The sequence below is a fragment of the Sciurus carolinensis genome, chromosome 10 (assembly GCF_902686445.1).
Source record: "Sciurus carolinensis chromosome 10, mSciCar1.2, whole genome shotgun sequence".
Taxonomy (NCBI): Eukaryota; Metazoa; Chordata; class Mammalia; order Rodentia; family Sciuridae; genus Sciurus; species Sciurus carolinensis.
Window position 1 is genome coordinate 86,373,840 of NC_062222.1, and position 16,046 is coordinate 86,389,885.

Below are 16,046 nucleotides of genomic sequence, written 5' to 3' on the forward strand. Positions count from 1 at the left end.
ATAGTTCTTTAAAATTTATGAAATACCTTAATAATTTATTCCTCATAATAACCTTGAAGAGAGGGTATTATCACCCTAATCTAATAGATGAGGGATTCTTAGAGAATCAGATTCATGAGAAAAGAGAATTGATACATGAACAAACAGACTTGAACCTAGGATTTCTGATGCTAAATTACTGCTCTTTTGAACTGTTTTATGTGTACTACAACCGTTAAAGTATTATTTCTCTGGAAAATACCAAAATGTTTTGTTTCTGAATTTTGTTTATTGAGCAGATTTTTTTAATGATAGAGACTTCTAAAGATGGTAGTTGTTTTATATTTCATCACAACACTAATACAATATCATAACATTGCCATTTTGCTTGGTATTTAAAGTATTAAAGAAAAAAGTCAGAATATAAGCCCTTCTTGGTTTATTTACCCATGAGGTTTTTAAAACAAAAGTGTGAGTTTTATTTTAAATATCTTGGGTTTGTTACTTCAGCCTGAGGATCAAGATTTAATTTAGTTCTGTCAAGTGTATATATGTAGAACCAGCTAAACTAGTCAGAGAATTTTGGCAATGAAAACTAAAAGATTTTTATCTTTGATGCTTATACTTCTAGAGATCAGTTTGTTATTCATTTGGCAACAAATTCAGAAACAATGATTCACGTAAGTTATGAAGAAAAATAACATGCAGGCGTAATTTGACAGTAATTGTACTAAGTGTAGATTATTCTATAGAAAATGTAAAAATATTCTTTATGATAGCTTGTCAGGTCATCTGACGAGTTATATTTAAAGTCAAGACCAAAAACAGAACAAACCATTGCAAAACAAAGCTCATTCTTCAGTGAAGTAACAAGCATGACTGTCCTCTGAGTCTACTTGCATTATCTATTTGGAACCTTCACAAAGCCATAAAGGCTTTAAATCTTCATTTGAAAATGAGAAGATTGAGGTCCAGGACTTAACTAGCTTATTGATAATAACAAAGTCAGAATTGCACTCAGCTGACTTATGTTTATGTTTCCCTCATAAAAGCCACAGCCAATTTAAAAGATGTACATTTTCCATTTAACCATGACAAGATGCTTAAATGGAATAGTATGTTTGAGTTATATTTTTGTTCTCTATTCATTTATACAATTCCAAATTTTAATTTTAATTTTACTTTGACATAAAGAAAATAAAACAAAGAGAAACAACATACCCTCCTCAAAGAACTAAGAACAATTATGCTTAATTGCTTTATTTAAAACAGATGTAATATGAAATAACATAAAAGACTGTTAAAAAGTTCCACTTAGTATCCAATTCATATTTGGATTTAAATGAGCAAATAATTGTCATGTAAAAATCAGTGGAATCATTTAGGAATACTTAAAAGAATTAAATATTTTAAATATCATCAAAATAAAACAATATCAAAGGTTAAACCAGTTATATATTTAACAATCAGTTCTAAATTTCGTAGCCAAATTCTTCAAGTTCATTGCACACATAAGAATGCCTTTCAGGGGAAAGGGAAATGTTAGTGGGAATGTAAATTAGTATAATCTTTGGGGAAACCAGTATGAAGTTTCTTCAAAAGACTAGGAATAAAAACACAGTGTGATCCAGTTATACCACTCCTTAGTATTTATCAAAAATAATTACAGTCAGCATATTGTAACAATACATGCATAACCATGTTTATAGCCACATAAATCAAAATAGCCAAGTTAAGGAACCAGTCTTGGTACCCATCAACAAATGAATAGGTAAAGAAAATGTGGTATATATTCACCAGGGAATTTTGTTCCACCATAAAGAAAGAACAAAATTATGTCATTTGCAGGAAAATGGATGGAACAGGAAAGCATCATGTTGAGTAAAATAAACCAGACCCAGAAAGTCAAGAGTCATATTTTTTTTCTCCTTTGTGGAAGCTAGAGAGGAAAAAGGGGAAAGAAAACAACAACAACAACAGAAGGGAGAACTGTAGGGTAGAGAAGGGAGATCAAGAGGGAGAAGGGAAGAGCAAGGGGAAATTCTGGTAAATTAAATTAAAGAAAGTTACATGCATGTACTCATATATGTTATAATGGATCCCACTGTTATGAAAATTATTATGCACCAGCAAACATTTTAAAAATAAAATAACATCTATTTCATGTGATAAAACTGCATTGAATGCATTTTTATTTATTATTATGCTCACTACAAACAAAATAATTTGTTAGTTGTTAGCCTAACTAACAAATTGCTTTATAATTTTCTGAATACTTTGCTAGAGTTTTACTCCCACTCCCCCTCCTTAGGTTATACACCACTTCCTTTGCAAAAAGTGATGGTAATTACCATTTCCTTTGCCATTATCTTCATACTGCTTTGTTGGTTATACTTCAAAACATAGAAATGAATATTTGGTAATACTACAACTTTCACATCAGACAAAAGTCTCCATTCCGGTGACAGCACACTGAAAATAGCTGATCACCAAAAGAAGAAACTCATTTTAAAATTAAATGTGACCACAAGAAAAGAAAAAGAAAGTCTCCTTTATAATAATGCATTGTTAACATGTTGTGAAACTTGATTATCACCCCCCTGTGATAAAATATGAGTCTCATCATTTCTTACTTTTTGAAGGGCTCAAGGTGTAGCATTGAAATCTTCAAAGCTTAAGGGGAACGGGAATGAGAACAAAAATGAATTACTGCAGTCAAAACATCCACAAAATAAGTAATAAGAAATGCATTGCCATAGATTTTGGAAATAGAGACTTCAATCATGGGTGAGAAAGAAGGCAATGCATTCTTTTGTAACTTCTAGTAATCTTTTTTGGGGAGTGGGATACTTTCCACATTAATAGTTGCTCATTAGAATCATGTAAACAGGCATTTGTGACAAAACCAAAATAAAATGAGTCACAGAGAAAGGGCATAAAGCAGATTCATTCCATTTGGCTCAGGATCAGATATAAAGACAACAAATTGTTCTTTATTAGCAGTATTGATGTCTATATTGGAAATTCTTTTCTTTGAATCTTCCTCATCTTGCCTGGAGGCACAACCATTTGCCTAGTTATCCAAATAAGTGATTCATTAATCCTTTCCTTATCCCACACCCAATAAATCACTCAATAAAGTTCAAGGACTAGAACTAAATCGATCTTCTCTGCATCTCATACCGTAGCCTTAGTTTAAGCCTTCACCCTCTCTAGACCTTCAATATGATCTACCTGACGTGTCCCTCTTAGCTTGTCCTTGTCCTCATTCACATTTGTGTGATTATTCTAAATTCACTACCTGATTAAAATTTTATTAGCTCTGCAGTCCCTGCAGGGTAAATTTCTAGTCCTTTCCTTTGGGTTATTTATGTCCTCATGAATTCTACAGCCACCTGCTCTGCCTTGTCCTCTTCCAGTGTGCCAGGAGAGACATACAGTCTGGACATAATTTGCAAACCCATATTTTATTTTTATTTCCAGTATTCATTATTAGTAATGAATGATTTTTCATATTTCTACCCTTTTTTGTTTATTTCTGTTTGTTTGATATCAGGGATTAAACCCAGGGGTACTTAACCACATTATCTAATTTAGTGAAATTTCATAATACATATTTACTAAATAAAATTAAAAGTAAAAACTTTTTAAGAAACTCACTTGCAAAATATCACAGTATTGAATACTGTTTTGGGGAGTCAGAAAATAAAATAATAAATGACAGCTTTCAAGTTGGAGAAATAATATACATGATATAAGATGTCATCGGATAAGAAGGTAGTGCACAAGTGGGAACAGGTCAGAGTTGAGTGAAGAGGACAGGTGTTCTTGAATACAGGAGTTCTGTCAAGGATAATTCACAAGTGTGATTTCACTGGGAGAAGCTAATGAAATGCAAAGAACCATGATCCAAAAGTAGTATTGCTACTTACTGAACAAGTAACACTATAACCACTACCCTTATAACAAGTAACAACCATAGCTTACTTACCAAGTTATTAAGAATGTTTTTTTCTTTTTTCCAATGTTTCTATTGGTGAATTTTAGTTGTATGTGATGGTGAGATTCATTGTTACATATTTGTATATGCACACAATACAAAAATATAATTTTCCCAATATTATTCCCAGTATTTTGCATTTTCTTTCCCTCCTCTCTCACCCTGGTCCCTTTCCTCTACTCTACTTATCTCCCTTTGATTTTCATGTGATATCCCACCACACTATGTCTTTCTTCCTTTTTCCTAACTTCCATATGAGAGGAAGCATATGACCCTTGATTTTCTGAGTTTGGCTTATTTCACTTATCATAACGATTTCAAATTCCATACATTTTCCTGACAAATGACATAACTTCATTTTTTTTCATGACTGAATAAAACTCCATTGTGTATATATACCACATTTTCTATATCTATTCATCCACTGATGGACTGTAGGCTGGTTCCATAATTTCACTATTGTGAATTGGGCTGCTATAAACATGGGAATGCATGTATTGCTATAGTATGATGACTTTAATGCTTCAGGATAAATATGGAGGATTGGTATAGCTGGGTCATATGGTGGTTCCATGCCTAGTCTTTTAAGGAATCTTCATCCTGATTTCCATAGTGATTGTGCTAACTTACACTCCCATCAATAGTGTAAAAGTGTTCCTTTTCTCCACATCCTCTCCAGTAAATCATTGTTCATATTCTTAATGGCTACCATTCTAACTGAAATAAGATAAAATTTCACCACTAAGAATTTTTTAAAGGTCATTTACACAATGGTCATATTAAAATCTCTTATTTTTTAACCAAGTAAAACTGGTGGGAATATTATATAACTTTGTTGCTTAAAGTTCCCTTATTTAAATAACATCAAAATATTATTTCTAAATTACATTTTTATAAAGTGAGTCTTTGTGTTTCACTTCCAAAATTTCAAATTCCCAGTATGCCAGACACAATGTAGTGGGGCAACACTATCACTTGAATGTCTACATCAGTAGAACTTTAAAATTTGTACTGTGTTGTGATATTGGGGAGTGTATGCAAATTAAAACCTAGTGTCCTTTTCCAGGTTTAAGCATCTCATTGTTGTTTTGCAAAGGAAGCTATTTTCAGAGGATCATAGCAAGTGGACATAAAGCAGAAGTGCAACGCATTTCTCAATTGTCTTACTGATTTTTTTTTTCTGTTCTCACAGACCAGTTGAAATTTCAGAAGCTGAATATCCACAAGTTGAATATCAAAGAAGACAACAGTTTTGGGACCCGATAAGGCTAGCTCTTTTCACATTGGCAATTGTAGCCATCATAGGAATTTCAATTGGTATTGTTACTCATTTTGTTATTGAGGGTAAGTATCCAGGTCACATTTCTATTTCCCAAGTACTGTATGACTTAGTGACTTGAAATTCTCGGTTGTATGAAAAATGGCATCTGCATGATATTAATATTTTAATTGTTCAATTGTATTTTGCTCCCACAGTTAACTCGGTGCTATGTATTTCTACCCAGTAGAGGTTTAAATATATAGTACATTGGTAAATTCCTCTATAAGAAACACACATAAAAAAAGAAAGAAGAGTAAAAACAAATCTTTAGAATAAAGACAAATAATATCCTATGATGTTTAATATACTGTGTAATCAGAATCAATATATTATTCAGTTGCCTCAAGAAAAGCTTGAGTGATAAAAATTCAACTGAAAAATAAAAGTCTTCAGTGACTAGAAATCAAGCATTACTTTTGAAGGAAAACTAGATTTGTTTCATGATGGGGAAAGTTCAGAATTAATTACTAGTTAATGGAGAAATGGATAGTCAGTATCACAAAGAAGCCAAATGATAATCAACTAAGATTCATTTACCTTGGCCTTTGATTTGTGTGTTTGTAATTACAGATGATTATTGAAACTTTACCTAAAAATTTAGGCACCCATGCCAGTGATAACTATAAAACCACACTTGAAAGAACTCCAGAAGAAAAAAATATATTGTTAAACATTCTCAGTTTACCTTCTACCCACTTTTCTTGGGGGATTGATAATATCCATTTCTTAGACTCTCATAAGATTAAAAACACAAGTGAAGTTACCCTCTATAATTTTTTTTTCTTGTTCATATTTCCTTTGGATTAGAAAGTACCCAAGTAGTTTTGTGTTTAAAATACCCATCAGCCCCAATGCTACAGGTGTTTGAAAGAGAAAAAGTGAAGGAATAATAATAATAATAATAATAATAATAATAATAATAATAGAAAAAACGTGCCAAAGAATCTCCCTTATAGGTTGTCATAGACTGAATAAATGCCCCATCCTCATCCCAAGGTGTCCATATCCTAATCTTCAGAATTTGTGAATATTACCTCATTCCAAACATCTCCAAACATGTTGCGATGGAAAGACTATTCTGAATTTTCTAGAAGGGCCCTATATATAAGTATAAGGGTCTTTATAAAAGAAAGGAAAAAGGGTCAATGCTACACCAGAAAGGGAGAATGGCATAATGTGATGCAGGGCATGAGCCAAGTAATGAGGATAGCCTCTGGAAAAAGGCAAGACAGGTGTTCCCCTTAGAGCCTCAGAAGGAACCAACACACTGATTTTAGCCCTGACCTCAGACTCCTAACCTCCAGAAATGTACAAGGTAAGCATGTATTAGCTTGAGTCACTAAACAACAGCAATAAGAGGCTAATCCTGCAATTAACAGTCAAGGATTTGAGAGATCCAGTACTAGGACATTCCCTGAGGATAACTGAAGAGATTTCTGAAATGGGCATTTATTAAAGGAAGAAGATGAACTATGACAGAGGATAAGCAAGTTGAGATAAGTTAGAGTTATAATGGATATACACATTTTCATAGCACAAAGGAGTCAATGAAGAAATCACATTTCCGTAACCAGGACAATAATGAAAGGAAAACTTACGTTTTTAAATATTGCTTTTAAAGATTGTAAATGAGTAGATCTAAAGACAGAAGAAGAAAAACATGTGGGTGTAATAATTACAATGGAAATAAGAATTTTAGCAGAATTATGGATAAAAGTTAAATCACCAGTTGAAGTATATTTGATGAACTTATTTTGACCCTAAAGAGCTCAGTAGTTATGAAACTGGTTTTCGCTGTATTAAAATTTTGACCAATTATCCACAACCCATTAAAACTGGGTCATTTCAAAATAAGAAACAATAAAATAATCCAGCAACTCTTAGAATATATTGTTTACCAATGCCTTCCAGCCACAGATCATGAGGAATACATCTATTAGTGGTTTCAGGGAAGGGCATATCCTATGGAAAACCACAGGTCTGCTCATTAAGAGATTATTTGGAAGATGCACTGTAAAATTTTTTTTGTGTTGTGTAATTTGGGGGAAAGTTGAAGGAACCATGTTTTTCCTCTGGATTGGATGCTGTCAGAAAGCTAGAAGAGTGCTAGGATTGGGTATTATAATAAATCTCATCTATGAGGCAAAGAACAATAAAACGAAGCTAAATTTGCAATTAAGGATTAAAGAAGCACAGTCACCCATATTAACCAGGATGGGGGTGTTTCTCTTTTGTTTTCCTTTACTTTGTGGCTTTGAATAAGGTTCTTGTCTTTGAGTTCAGACATACCGTGGAATGGTCTTGTTTTTGTCTTGTCTAATATGACCACAGAAGGGCTTTGTCTGATCCTGATGTTCAAACAGAATTTCAAGACCCAGCTAATAGTACCAGATCAACTTTTGGATATTAAGGAATGCTTTTTTTCTCTCATACATTCATGACTTATAATTTTTATGCTAATTGGGTATTGCTTTAAAAAGCAGTTTCTCTGTTATTGACTCAAGTACTTGTCTGAGTCCCTATTCTGTTGCTGTAGCAAAATACCTGAAATTGAATGTTTACTGGATATTTAGCTTGCAGTTTAGAAGGGAAAAATCCAAGATGGGCTGCGTCTTGGTTTGGCATCTGGTGAGTGCCCCCTTCATTGGGTCACAACATGGTTAATGACATCATGACAGGCGCACATGAGGAAGAGATCACATGGGGAAATAAGAAGCTAGAAATTTGGGGGGAAACATCCTTACTCTTTAAAACAGCACATTTTATTTTAAGGTATTAATTAATTTCTAGGGTAGTTCCCCCATGAGTTAATTACCTTTCACAAAACCCCCCTTTTTTTTTATCTTTCTTTCTTTTTTTTTTTTTTTTTTTTTTTTTTTTTGCAGTGCTAGGGATGGCACCAGCCCCAAGCTCCAGTTCTTAAAATTTCCACCACCTCTCATCTCACCACAATGGAGACTAAGAATCTAACACATGAACACATTTTGGGGGACAAATCACTTCCAAATCATAGCAGTGCTTGGTAGAATTCATGTCTCTGAAGTTTACTACTCAACATTATAAAAAGACTGATAAACTTCTCTGGTATTTATCCTCAGGATTTTCATTTGGATCCTTATTTTATTTTGGCAAAAAAAGTAAAATCTCATTTAACCATTAAACATAACAACATTTAACATACTTTTTGAAGCTGACTTCTACTGAAAACTGTTGTAAAAATCATCCACCTTGATGTGGGCAGTTTTGATGCATTATTTTTTGCCAGGACATTGTCTTAAATGTTCCATAATTGTCTTAAATATTCCATAATTAACTTATTTATTCAGTATTTGTGGACATTTGAATTGTTTCAGGTTTTAGGCATTAGAATAGCACCACTATGAACCTTCTTATGCATGTATCTTGGTAAACACATGCAAGAATTTGCCTATGTAGGTATACATAATTACTTGCTGGGTAATTGAGTAGGTGCTTTTTTATCTTTATGAATAATACCAAATTTTTCTACCAGCACTTTGTGGCAGTTTCCATAGCTCCATATTTCATCACCTGCATTTACTATTACATACCATTTTGTATTTGCTAATTTGGTGAGGTTGTAGTGTTCTCATTGTAACTTCAATTGTATTTGACTGAGCAACAACAATGTTGAGAACCTATCCATGTATCAATTGTTCATTTCGGTTTATTGCCAAGGGCTTAAGTTTTTCTCATTTTTTGAGTCATCTGTCATTTCTTTTTGATTTTGAATAGTTCTTTCTAAATATATATTCATTGCCTATTGCAAATATCTTCTGCCAGTGGAAAAGTTCATGGCATATATGTATATGTATGATTATGATAACTTCATACTATACAACTATTTGAGGGTCTTTTAAGATTAACCAATAAAGCTAAAACTACTATAACCATTCACAAGAAATATGGCATTAACTAGGAAAGTTCAAACTTTGAATTCGCAAGTTGTTTTCTTTTGGGAGGTTTATTTTGGTTGTTTTATTTTTGTTGTTGTTGTTATTTTGTTTGTTAGATATTGGAATTATGTAATAAACTATATTTTTCAACAAACATTTTTATAATCTGGATTAATTTTTAGGATTATTTGGGATTGATTATTATATTTCTTGCTAAAGCGTAAAAGTAAATCTTACCTTATAGATTTGCATCAAATTTTGAAGAATATAGGAGTTAGAATTGGACCTTCACATCTCAATTTTAATCTTTTTGTAATAGGACTTCGGCTATGAAATTTTATCAAGATATGCATAGACAAGTAGCTTGAATCCATTAAATTTAATAAGGCAATACACAGGGCAGCTTAGTGTCTCTCAGGCCCTGGTAAATATTATTTATTTATTCATTCATTCATCAATAAGAATTAAGCCATAATCTTAAAATAAAAACAAGCAGAAAAACAACAAAATGGAACATAAATTATTGGGGTAATCTATCATTCCTGGTGCACTTTTTCAATTAATTTTGAATGAATAAAATATACTTTTTTAAGAAGTAAGAAAATGCTTAGTATCAGGTTCGTAAATGGAAGAAAGAAGATACAAAATTGTAGTGATAATGCATCTCAGCCAAGTAAACTATTTTTAACAGGAGAAAAATAAAACAAATATATAATAATATCAATTATTTCTAGGTCTTTGGGTTATAGATTATGTTTATTCACTTATAAATACTTCTCTTGACTTCCAATGTAGCATTTATAATCTTAAAAATATTTAAAAATGAAAACCTAAATTAGAATATTTAGTGCAGCATCTGATATATTATGCACTTAATAAATATACAATATTGAAATATATATTATTTCATTACTTAAAAAGTTGAAGGTACTATTTTTTCTGTTAATATTACCTGAAATGTTGCCTCCCCTTTGAATGAAAAATGGCGCAATACTTCCTACCAGAGGCTGACATTCTATTGTACTACCATCTACAGAGCTTTACGATGCTGTGCCAAGTGCAAAGGAGAGCTTTCCAAAAGAGAGTTCCAAAAGCTATACTTAGCTAAATAGGTGAAGTCCCCATCTCAGTCTGGATGTCCCAGGGACTTTCTTGATAGGTGTTGACATCAAAGATAGGATTGGAGAAGTCCAGAGAAAAGGCATTCCTAAGGAAGGGCATTTCCAGTCAAAGTGTTAACAGAAGTAAAATCCTAAGGAAAGAGAATAGCAGAGTAAACACAGACAAATACAAACAGTTTGCTGAGGTTTTAACATAAATTCTAAGGAGAACATGGCAGAATATACTGAAGAGGTAGGCAGCTCCAGGGCTAGAAAATCTCCATAAGTCATTCCCATTGACAGTGCTTAATGATTTAGTTGGAGAAGTGATATTGTCAAATTTGCAGTCTAGTAGATCACTCTGGAGAATGAATTTGAGGAAAGCAAGACTGAAGGCAGGGGTACTAGTCAAAAAGCTATTATATTTTGCAACGAATGATGAAGGTATGAACTGGATCATGCAGTGGTGGTAGCAGAATTTGTGAGGACGATGGATATTTTTTAAAAAAACTTAGTTAGTAACATTGTCAAAACCTGATGATTAACAAGGAAAGAATCAAAGATTTCTAGTCTGAGTGATAAAGTAGATTATAGAAATAGATTATAATTTAAGATAGAGAACATAAATGAGAGATTTACTTTTGATAGAAAAGGCATTTTGATTTGGATCAGCATTAGGTGGTGTTAATGAGTACCTGATTAAGGATGTAGCTCCTGCAGATGGAGTGAAAGACTGGAGTGATTAAAATGGGCTGCATCCATAGGATTTAAAGACTGAAAGATTAGTTTGAGCTTGGAAATGAGGATGAAGATATGTCTTGAGTGACCACGTGGATGATAGTACTGTTCACAAAAATAAATATGGGAGTTGAACAGTTTGAGTTATGGAAGGAATAAATGATTATTTCACTTTTGATATAGTATTTGAGACACAGTGAATGTATGGTGAATATTCTTCTGAAGTGAATTGATATGGAATTGAAACTCATGACAAAAGTTTGGTCTGGAGATCAAAATTTAGGGGATACCAACAAATAGTGGTTAAAGTTATTCCAATTAAGATCACTGAGAAGTGCTTAGGATGAATATCTCCACCAAGGATTGGACCTTAGGAAGGGAAGAATAAGGACAGAAATAAAGAGCTTTCCATTGTAAATGAGAAGTGGTCAAGAAGGATGAAAGAAAACCACATGACTTCATAGAGCCAAAGATAATGTTTCAAAGAACACGACTGAGGTTGCAAAAAAATCAAGGAGTAAAACAAAGAAGAAACCAAAAACAGTAAACACTAAATATTATAACTGCTGTCTTTGATAATGACTGTTTGAATAGTATATTGGGAGTAGATTTACAGTGAATGGGAAACAAGAAAGTGAAAACAATAAATACAGAGTTCTATTTAACTAAGCTCAGCAGTAGTACAGAAAAAGATCAGTTTAATTGACATATCTTCATATGACTGTTTATGTGTGATATATGTACATTAACAATTATTTGAGGAAATAAATTATTTTTACATGACTTTTCAGCCATCGTGTTCATATTCACTTTCCGTTGTTTGTTGCATGACCAAATGTATGAAAATTGTAATATGCATAAGCATGTATAAATGAAGTATTTGGTAGGTGTATTTTGGGACCTGAATTTTTTATTTTGACTGACTGCAATAATGAAATTGGAAAATATTTGAAATGTATCTACAATGATTTTTGTCCTAAGGGGAAACAGATAGCATCACAGTAGCTTTTTACCAGGGTAGAAACAAAGGGCTGGTTATTTTTAACCATGAATCCTTCATTTATTTTATCTTTCAGATGATAAATCATTCTATTATCTTGCCTCTTTTAAAGTCACAAATATCAAATATAAAGAAAATTACGCAATGAGATCCTCAAGAGAATTTACAGAAAGGAGTCATCAGATTGAAAGAATGGTGAGCTCAACAGTAAATTTAAATGTTTATGAATTAATTTTTCTACCACTTTAAATGTAGGAACTTGGTCTCTCTGTGTCAATTTTCTTTGACTGTAAAATGGAGCTAATGCAGAATTTAGGCCAGACAGCTGTAAGAATTATACAGATATGAAATATTATAAAGATGGTATTCTGCACCAGCAAATATATGTAGCAGATCATAGAGTAGACAACTAATTAGCTTAGGAAAGTGTTGTTGAAACATATTTTCCCTGTTTTTAACTCTGATTTGAGTTATTTGAGTCATTTTCTTTAGCCTTCTTTAACAATATAGAATTGGCATACTCACCTTATCATTCTGGTTACTTTTGTCTTTGAGAGTGCTTAAAGGATCATATAAAAGGATGTGGTATGTCTACAATTCTTGGTATCAACCTCAAATTTAGTTATGCACTTAAATGGATTTCATTTGTATTTTCTAATTATTAGTGAGATTCATCAATTACCATCGACTATTTGTAAGTCATCTTTTATAAATGCTTACTTGTGATTTTTTGCCCATTTCTTATTGCTTCTTCGTCTTTTTAAAATTTGTTAGAAACACGTTTTCCTGAAAATGAATCCTCTGTCCATTATATGTATTAAATGCATGATTTTCATTTGTGACTTACCTTTTCATTGTATTTATAAATAGATGAACAGAGGTTCTGAATTTTGAAATAGTTAAAGGTATCATTCTTTTCCTATCAATGCCTTTTTTGTTTGTATAAGAAATCCTTATTCTGATGATATCTGTCCCCCCAAAAATCTTGGTGTTGCTTTTTGCATTTAAGACTTATTCAGTATAGAATTGCTATTTGCATGTCAGTTGAATTTAGGGATTTTCCTCCCTACACAGTAAGCAGTTCCCTTAAAACTACTGATTGAATAGCCAATCCTTCTTTGCCTGATCTGCCAAGCCATCTCTCCCACAAAACAAGTTTCCTTAAGTGAACTGAGTGTTGCTGGGCTCTACAACCTGTTCCATTGGCTGCCTTGTTTCTCATTGTGTCATTACCACCCACAATACTTTGACCTCTATTGCCTGACAACAAGCTTTGGTCCCTATTATATTGGTTTATTAGGGCTGCTGTAGCAAATGACCACAAAGCTAGGTGGTTTAAAATGGCAGAAATTTATCCTTCAACAGTTCTGGAGATCAGAAATATGAAATCAAAATGTCAACAATCTCTTGGAAGACTCTAGGGGAGGATCTTTGCCTACTCAAGCTTCTGACAATTCCAGGCATCTCTTGACTTGTTGCTACATAAAATGGAACCTCTAATCTATGTCTCCATCTTCACATGGCCTTCTTCTCTCAGTGTTTTTCCATACTGATAAGGGCCCTTGTCCTTGGACTCAATGCCTCCCTGGATGATCTACGATGTTCTCACCTGAAGATCCTTAACTTAATTACATCTGCAAAGATTCTTTTATAAATAGGGTCATATTCATGGATTCCTGGATTCAGCTCTTTCAAGGTGCAATCATCCAACCCAGTATACCTGGGATTATCATCTTCTTCTTCAAGTGTATTTTAGGTATTTTCGGTTCTTTGTTTTTCTATATCAAGTAACACACACAAGAAACTCTTCATATTGGGATTTTGATTTAACTTGCTTCAAATCAAGAGTTCAATGTAAAGATAATTGATATCTTCATTTATTTAGAATTTATTTGATGTTTTCAATAAAACATTGTTTCCTTAAGTCTTAGTTATCTTTAGATTTAATCCTAGGTACTTATTTTTTTGTCATTGTTAATTACTATCTTTAAAAGGTACATTTTCTTATTGACTTTCAATGTAAAAGTGACTGGCTTTTGTAATCTCTCTCTTCTTTACCCCACTCTTTTTTGTACTTACTGGTTCCATGGGCTAAGCTGCTTTTGGTGTTTTTTTTGTTTTTTTTTTTTTTTTTATTCTTTCAAAGAAGATGAATTCTTCTTGGCTGAATTCTCTTGACTCATAGTGCTACCTAGTAGTTCTCAATAAGGAGTAATTTTGTCTCCAAAAGAAGGCTTGGCAAGGGCTGGGGAAATTTTTTTGTTGTCACACTGTGTGGAGGGGTGTTAAGGGCATGTAGTATGTAGAGATCAAGGAGATGCTGAAGACCTTACAATTCAACAGGACACGTTCCCTTCCCACAAGAAAGAATTATCTGGCCCCAAATGTTAATAATGTCAAGGGTAAGAAACACTGGTGTAGTCTGTGTCTTCCCCCACTTTATCAGTCCCCCACATTGGCATGAGTTGAATCTCTATATACTAGAGAAATCTCTTTTAATTTTGTCAGCATCATGGGTTTAACCCTATTTTGATACATAACATAATTTAATCAGGTCTTCAAAAAAGAGGAATTACATGGTCATTCTGTCATTCTGAACCAAAATCTCTTCATTTACATGTGTCAAAAACTACCATTTAAAAATTTCCTAGTTCCTAGAATTATTTTTCATAACAATACCTGCATACTCCAGAATATTGTATTTCCCTTCCCTCTTATCATTTATCATGACACTTCAATGATCTTCAAGGACAATCAATAGAATTAAGGTTTTATACAGGAGGGGTCTGTGCTACCAAGCAAGAATAAGTTTTCTAGCTGACTCCAGTGTCTTTTGTGATGACAAAAATATGTTGATCTTTCATCTTTTATCACCAGAAACTACTAGACTATTAGTGTTTCAGAAATGTAGAAATTATCATGTTTTTTTCAGTTTTAAATACTATTCCTTTTTGCAGATTCTTTTCTTACTTCTTAATAGACTCTTTCCATTCTGAACAAGTAAGGATTTGACTTTCATGATTATTGAAGATAATGATATAAAAACATAGCCTATGACTCATTTATCTGTCCACTGACCTGTTAAGCCATCAATTCATTAATTAATTTGCTAAAGTATGTGTTTAACGAATGTTTAGAGGATGCTATACTCTAGAATCTGTCAAATCCAGTACTTTACAGAAATCATACTATGTTTTATTAATGGTCAAGAAAAGAGCTGGTAAATAAAACATTATATCCATCTCTAACAATCTCTTAATATTTTGAATTATTATTAGTTTAAATCATGTTTCTTCAGGAAAAGAAATGTTAAAGATAGTCATTGTCTTTAGCATCTTTCTCTTCCCCAAAGCCCACCTGAAATCCCAGAGTCAGAAGTGTAGAAGGGTTTGCCATGAAACTCTTTTGCTTAAAAACTGTATGTACATTTCAACAATACTTCATTGGTTTTGGCAGAGTTAAAAGTGACAAATAGAGTAATTAAAACAAGATAGTAATTGTTTACATGGTGAGAATCGCTCATTTTATTAAGTTTAAGGGGTACAGTATGACTCTTTAATTTGATGCAATGCACAAAGGACTTAATGGGTACTCATCCCAAGACTAACACTGTGCTAGATGTCATTCTAAAACAGCCCCATTTCCATTTTCTTCTTGGGAAGAGCAGGTAATTAGTGAATTCCTGCAAGGAGTCCACATTCCAAAGCTGTAAAAACTTGTTTAGACAAAAATAAATATCAACAGCAGTTCTGATATTTTCCCATGACTTCTATAATACATTGGCTTTGCTTTATAAAGACATTCTCAGAAAAATCCCAAAATTTAACTATAAATGAATGACATGACAGTTATTATAGTTGGGCGGTAAATGGTTTTCAAAATGAAGACTGGAAAATTCCCATGACTCCCCTCTATTATGCATCATTTTTAATGTCAATAAAGACATTATTAGGGCCCACAGATGTTGGTTCTATACTTTTCTAACCTCATATTT

The 16,046-nt window shown here is 32.7% G+C and overlaps 1 protein-coding gene across 4 annotated transcripts in view; it reads left to right on the forward strand.

Moving 5' to 3' along the window:
- The window catches only part of LOC124994084 (transmembrane protease serine 11F), a 91,018-nt gene that overhangs the window by 44,182 nt on the left and 30,790 nt on the right, over positions 1-16,046 (forward strand). For all 4 annotated transcript variants that reach the window (XR_007110449.1, XM_047565773.1, XM_047565771.1 and 1 more), the window contains 2 exons: positions 5,172-5,323; positions 12,129-12,247. Coding sequence is in view for 3 of the 4 variants with exons in the window: in XM_047565773.1 (XP_047421729.1) it covers positions 5,172-5,323; positions 12,129-12,247 (271 nt within the window). In the remaining variant the exon portion in view is untranslated. The remainder of the gene's footprint in view (positions 1-5,171; positions 5,324-12,128; positions 12,248-16,046) is intronic.